Source organism: Priapulus caudatus, unplaced genomic scaffold (assembly GCF_000485595.1).
Source record: "Priapulus caudatus unplaced genomic scaffold, Priapulus_caudatus-5.0.1 Scaffold11, whole genome shotgun sequence".
NCBI lineage: Eukaryota > Metazoa > Priapulida > Priapulimorpha > Priapulimorphida > Priapulidae > Priapulus > Priapulus caudatus.
In genome coordinates, this window is record NW_014577072.1 from 148355 (window position 1) to 155976 (window position 7622).

A 7622-nucleotide genomic window follows, 5' to 3' on the forward strand; every position below is an offset into this window, starting at 1 on the left:
TTTGGCAGTGTATGTTAATTAGTTTCAGAGATATGCCTAGCCTTGGTCAGCTTGACCACTAGTCCTTGGTCGTACCAATTGTTTGTAGGCTAATTACTTATTTACGATGTCGACCTTGCTGCTGTTTGTAAAGCTAGCAAGGGTTAATTTCTGGCCTAGGCGCGTCCCATGCTTGTCAATCATTTCTTAATCACCTTCTTTCCAACGCGCGGTTTTAACTTATAATAACTTTCGCTTCATTACATCAGGGCACCATTGCGAAAATGTGCACATAGTAAAACAGTGTATCGCCTTTCATTGTATTATGTAGTGGGCCTACCGTGCATACGGCAGGTGATGAGTAAAACAAAAGGTATACGCCCTACCTTGGCTAATAGGCTGACTCGCCACTTCTCTTTTCACACTTATTCTTTACTTCCGCTTTCTTCTGACGCCTCACCTCCTAAGCAACCGCCCACAAACAAATCTCAATTTACCTCGTTCTCCACCTCCCTATCACCCACCTAATTATCTCCCTCTCTATCGACCTGTCCTCACCTCCGACCAATATCCTTTGCGTTTCTCTTTAGTTTTCCTCCCAATTATTAATCTTCTACATAGATAGGTCTCAGCCACTCACTGTTGCACTGCATTTCCCTTCCAATGTTCATTTTATCGACATCTGGCTTCCTTCCTTATGAACCCACTATTTTTCGGGCTCCAGCTTCTCCTCCACATTCATCCACCTTCAGCCGAGATCTTACCAATTGGATCAGAAAAGCGAATAAGGGACAGAAACCTAATTAGTGTGTGCGTGTGCGTGCGTAAGTGCATGCAAAATATTCAAAAAATTTCAACTTCAACAAACATATAAATATATATTCAAAAAACTTATATTGAAGTATTAAGCTTTATGAGTAGATATTTACAATGCATTGTAGTAATTCATAAACAAAAACATTCCACATTATTATTATTAATATACATATATATCAAATCATAAACATCAATATTATACCAAATAGATTACTTAATATTTTCAAAATGTTTTTGTTGACTCATTCTACTGATATATAAGCATAGATATTTACAATACATAATAATAATAATCCCTAAATAGAAACATTCCACAATCATTATTGATATTATTTATATATTACTATACATATATACATATATACCTATAATCATATCAATTCAATATTACTCAACAGATTAGATTAACATTTACAATACATTAGATTAGATTAGATATTTACAATACATTGTATTATTTCCTGAACAAAAACACGCCACATAAACATTAATAATATTATATATATATTACTATACATATATACATATAACCAGAAGTGAATAATAGAGATATCTATTATTCACTCCTGATATAACCATATCAAATCATGAAAACAAAATCATACACAATTTTAATTTCGTCTCTCATTTGCTTTATGCATTTACTATACTTAAACATATATAATTATATAATATTATGAACATGGTAATGAATATTATATCGAACAAATAACGTAAAAAGCATAAATTTAATTTAAATATTTTCTCTATATTATGCATCTATACTTTCTCCAGCTGTCCTATTTGGTGTCCTGTTTGGTATCCTATGCAATACAATTCCAAATTGTTTTCAAGACATAGAAAGAGCCAAATGTAGGACTACGCACGTGCGTATATTATATATATATATATATATATATATATACACGTGTACATTTATACATAATTCTATTTGTTAGGGAGAAGTTAAAAACTCGGTTAATATCTGAATATATTTTTTGCAAACGTGATACTAAAACGACAGCTTAGTGCAACTAGGCAGTTTATGGTAAGAAATTAGCTCAAACACTAACTTTTGTAACACTATACCTACCTCCACCCCCCTGCTTTCTATGTCATCACGCAGTTTGGCTACGGCTTGAGCATCTACATCTACATCTATAATACTATATAGTTAGGTGGATCTGTCGATAGTGCATGAGAGCACGTCTAGGCTGTTCCAAAACAGAGCATGCAAATGTGTGTATAAATAATCTTGCGTATATACATACGCACGCACGCACGCACGCACGCACTCATGCACGCGCGCGCACACGCTCTCGCGCGCACACATACGCACACTCATACTCGCACGCACATACGACCACCCTAGATACAAACGTAGCTACCAGTATTCAGCTTAGCAGTGACGATTTGACCAGAGATATACACTACAGTAGTGGATTACTGAAATCAATTTAATGCAATGAACACTACATGCTACACGTTTTATGTCTGCGCGCGTTTGAGTCCACGTGCGTGCGTGCATGCATAGGTGTGCGTGCGTGCGCGCGTGCGTGCGTGCTTACGATTTTGCGTGTGCGTTTGCATTTGCGTACGTCTGCCTGCCTGCCTGCGCAATTTCACAAACACCTCGCTCTGCTCAGACAATTCTTCTCGCGGTGGTTTCTAATCCGCTGACAGCGAAGACGACGACGATAATAATATTAGCTGTTCAGTATGCACCGGAATGTAATCATAGTTGTCTCCACGTAGCTGCCAGTTGTTTCCACAATTTTATACTGGCTGGTTTAACATAATGCTATTTATTAACACGTTGGACGTTTTACTATGTGCACACAGTTTGTTGCTATTATACGTATCAGATTAAACTCTCGCTCCTTATTCGTCCACCTCAACAACCTTCTATATACGCAACACAGTGAAAAGGACCCGCGACTGCTAAACATACGATTATATTACATACATATAATTCATGGTTATGGCTACTGTCGTCATTTACAGGGTTATTGTTAGGGTTGGCGTTAGTGTTATGGTTAGGCTTAGGATTAAGGTTAGGGTTAGCGTTAGAGTTAGGGTTGGCGTTAGTGTTATGGTTAGGCTTAGGATTAAGGTTAGGGTTAGCGTTAGAGTTAGGGTTAGTGTGAGGGTTAGGATTAGGGTTAGGGTTAGTGTGAGGGTTAGGATTAGGGTTAGGGTTAGGATAAGGATTATATGGGTTAAGGTTATGCGTTAGTTGCTATGCAATTATTCTGACATAACCACACAGATGTAATGCCCGAATCCAATTTCCTAATCCCCAATTGCGATTCACCAACATTGCAGCAGTACATCCCCAGTACATCACAACTGCATTTTTATTTTCCCAGTGTTGACAGTACCGTTGTCGTCGTAACAGATCTAGACAACAGTGATGCATAGCATCATTTCTCATCCTTACTGCGCGTGTGAATTCTTCCATTGTGCTCATTTCCATGTGCCTCTCACGTATAAGTATCTGTTTGTATGCGTGCGTGCTCGTGCGCGTATATCTGTATGTTTGTATGCGTGCGTGCTCGTGCGCGTATATGTATCTGTTTGTGTGCATGCGTGCTCGTGCGCGTATATCTGTATGTTTGTATGCGTGCGTGCTCGCGCGCGTACAAGTATCTGTTTGTGCGCGTGCGTGCTTACGCACGTACACGTATTCACGGATGTGTAGCGATCTGTTTGCGCACGTATACGTTTTTGGGCATGTACAAGTAAGTACACGTATACTATAACCAGAAGCCAAAAAATCAAACGTAATTTTTGGTCCTGCAGTCTCTGTTTCCTCCATCGGCCGTCGGTGATTTGATGCCTCTATTATGACTGCAAGATAAACACGGAGAATAAACACATCTGCAGTAAATAAATGCTAGGTAGGCGAAATACAAACAACAGAATACCCAGTGTCTTTAAATATATTTTGGTATATAGGAAATAGCAACATGGAAATAAATCAATGTGCGAATATATGTGTGCACACATGTAACGCGTTCCTCACGCTCTGCTATGCTGTTGTTAAAAATTCTCCACACACGTTACGTTCAAGGTTTTCTCCTATATAGGAACAGGGACTTACATATTGGCATCTTGCGAGAAGATATTCTGATATCAGTGCATGCCACTGCCTTTTCCTGTGTAGCCACTTCCGTGTCTTTCGCGTTCATTCACTAGCGGTGTTGTGATGCCACTGACTGCCAAGTCACCTGCTGCCACCTGGTAACAGGCTGTATCAAAAATTTATTCAGCGCGACATAGATGAAAAGCTTCATCACTGGCTACTAGAAAATATTAATATCAATCTTGTAACCTCATAAAGATTCATCTTGCTTATATTCTAAGGCTTGTCTCGAAGATGGAGCTAGTAGATTAGCACGATTGATCAAACTTGTAAGGTACGTGGCATCGCGTGAGGGCTACAGCAAACATTCACTCATTGCCTCGCTCATTTGCACGCGCAATACATTAAGCGGATACGGTTTTTCGGTTAAATATCTTTCGCTTGTATATATGTAAACCTCGACACGCTGAAAAGTCACAGTGAAACCTCGTACTTACCAGTCACAATTTATGATTGAATCAGTGGCGCCATTTCCACGCTCCCTCGGCCACCGGTCGGGGATAACCTTTTGAACTGCAATGAAACAAAATAGAAGGCGATATGAACTATGAGTATCCATTAGAATGGTCTAGTAGGCACTACTCGTTTAGAATTTAGCAGTTCTGATCCGACCTTTAGACGCTATGATTTTTAAGATTAAATTTCCAAAAAACATCTCTGCTTGCATTTAATAAAATTTAGCCATCAGCAATATGTCAGCCATGCAGGAAATTGCTAAAGATAGAGCAGGGAAATCGATAGTGATTCGCTCGAATAACAAGAAAACCCTATATCATACCGGGCGTAGCAGGACACTACCGAGGTCGATGCAATCTCCGATGATGCCCCGGTAGAGTGCTCTTGGAATGACTTCCGACTCTGCTGTTGTTTACTACAAATGCGCCAGCACGACGGAGGCAACCGGTCGACCGGCGTAAGGTTGCTCAGACATTTTCCAGAGTCTTCGCGAGAGGCTTGCATGAGCCGCCACCTGGTGCAAAGCGAGGGCAGGGCCGACCTGAGAGATAACCGGCTATACAATAGAGCGAAGATAGTACAGCTGTGGAACCAGTCATTGCGAGGGCTCACAGTTCCACATGTGGCGGAGACATCATGTGGGGCGACGGCGCACAGGAGCAGAGAAGCCGTCTGGTGCGAGGCACTGACGTGCGAAGTCGATAAAGCACAAACTATATGACGGAGGTGCCGTCCGCCGGCAGGTGACGAAGAACCGTAATGCCGTCGAACGTCGATCTGGAGGTGCGTCTTACGTCGACGGATATGGGCCGTGTGCGCGTAGGGCGCTTCTTCAGAACCTGGCGAGAAGAGCATGCAAGAAACTGCTAACAAGGTTGAGGCAGCAGTGGCCAAATTCAACAGGAAGGACATGGGTCTAGTGTGTGATCGAGTTAGAACATTGAATGAGGCGCGAGGCCTCTCGCCCGTCACTCCGATACGAACAGAACGACAGGCGACAAGAGGTAAAACAATCCGCTGTGGGCCGGTTCAGGTAAGACACCATTCCAATCGGCTTTGCAGTGCATATACACGGTGACGGAAAACTGATCATCGGGGTGGACTTCTTAAATAAACTGTGCAAAAAAGCAGCTCACCTACGCGCTTCCAATAAAAACGTGATCTGTCCAAACCACCATGCACGGCCACTGCGTTCTGCAAACTTGCGTCGCGACGAATCCATTGGGGATGAGAAGTGCTATGCAGGGAGAATCATGGAAGAGCTCGCAAAGGACACGAATCCACTTTTGTGTAAATGTCATGACGACAGATGGCGCGAGAGACGGGGACAGCAATGCGGCGATCGGTCTGCAGGAAGCTGTCGGCAACACGTCTGAAAAGGAAGAATGTGTATTGGATGTGAGAAGTCTCAACGAGAATCGGCGAAAATGCATTTCTAAAACTCACGTTAGCTCGCACACGTTCTCTCGAAAGACTGAGAAAAAAGCGAGAAAACGTGAAACGGCGAGTCGTGCCCGACCCAAGAGGACACTGCGAGGCAGAATATCGAGCGGCGTATATGGCACTGCGAGATAGCTATAGCAAACTCATTGCCTAATCGTGCACGCGTAATACTATAAGCTAATACGTAATACTCTTTCGCTTGCATATATGTAAGCCTCGACACGCTTCAAGGTAACAGTGAAAAAAGTTATCCGTCTTGCCAATCACCATTTATGAATGAATTTCTGGCACCATGTTTACGCTCTACTCGGCCACCGGTCGGCGAAAACCTCGAAATTCGTCGACTTTTTAACTGCAATAAAACAAAATAGAAGGCGATACGAACTACGAGTATCCATCAGAAGGGTGTCGTAGGCACTACTCGTTTATAATTTAGCAGTTCTGAAGTTTACCTTTTGACCCATGATTTTTAAGCATAAATTTCCCAACCACATGTTTTCCTGTGTTTTCAATAAACTCCCCTAAATTCAGTAAAGCACAAACTTTATGACGGAAGTGCCGTCCGCCGTCAGGGAAGAAGAACCACACCGTCGATCACACCGTCACATCGGTCTGCAGGTGGGTCTCACGTCAACGAGAATTGCCTGTGTATGAAGAAGGCACGTCTTCAGCACGATGTATGTACTTCCGCCTTGCAAAAAGAGCATGCAAGAAACTGCTAACAATTAAGGTTGGGGCGGCAGTGGCCGAATCGAACAGAACGGACATGGGTCTTGTGCGCGATCGAGTTAGAACATTGAATGAGGGACGCGGCTTCTCCGCGCGGCTTCTCATACTCAGAAATAATTATTTTTTATTATTTTATAATCTTTATTTTTTGTTATTTTATAATCTTTTTTTCTTTTTTTTTTATCTTTTTTTTTAATTACCTTTGCCAAGGAGGTTATGTTTTTGCCCCTGTTAGTTTGTTGGTTTGTTGGTTCTGATGATTTTTTTTTTGACGAGTTGGTCTTGGGCCAACAACCAATCGATTAGATATTGATGGTGATCAGGATCCAGATCTGGTTCCAGGTTTGTTTTGTTTTTTATTTATATTTACACAAAAAGATGAAAATTCTATATTGGGTGTACCAGCGAGATGGCGGGACTGTTACGCTGTGGCAGAGGTTTGCTATCTCCGATTGCTCTTGTTACTAATTATTTATTAAACTTAGGTACGCACATGATACAACATTCATTTGTATTACCAAGTATCACAACTGAACACATGCGTGTTGAACAGCATATTTCAGACCGAAAACGTTAAAACATGAAAATGTAGCGCCTTAATTCAGTAATATTAAAATATTTGAATTCCAGTAAATAAATTCCAAACCTGTGATAAGCTAACTGGGTCACCTAAGTGCATGCATGCTTATTTTAATGGAAATTAATTAAAAATAGTTAAACTCTGCTAGAATCATATAGTATGATTCTAATAGGTCTGTACATACTTGTAAATGATGTTGTTTCACAATTTACACGCATAACAACCCTAACCAATGGTTATGTGACATAATGAAAAATACCCACTATTAGCATGGGTATATTTTTCTTAAAAGCAATATTCTGCACATGCACGCACGCACCACACACATGCACACACGCACTACACACATGCACACACGCACCCCACACATGCACACACGCACCACACACATGCACACACGCACTACACACATGCACACACGCACCACACACATGCACACACGCACCACACACATGCACACACGCACCACACTCGCACCACACACATGCATACACG

The 7622-nt window shown here is 41.6% G+C and overlaps 1 protein-coding gene across 1 annotated transcript in view; it reads right to left on the minus strand.

Annotated features, from left to right (window-relative positions):
- Positions 1 to 6114: 6114 nt before the first annotated feature.
- The window catches only part of LOC106807290 (perivitellin-2 31 kDa subunit-like), an 11509-nt gene continuing 10001 nt past the window's right edge, over positions 6115 to 7622 (minus strand). The window contains exon 6 of the mRNA XM_014809595.1: positions 6115 to 6170. Coding sequence (XP_014665081.1) covers positions 6115 to 6170 — 56 coding nt within the window. The remainder of the gene's footprint in view (positions 6171 to 7622) is intronic.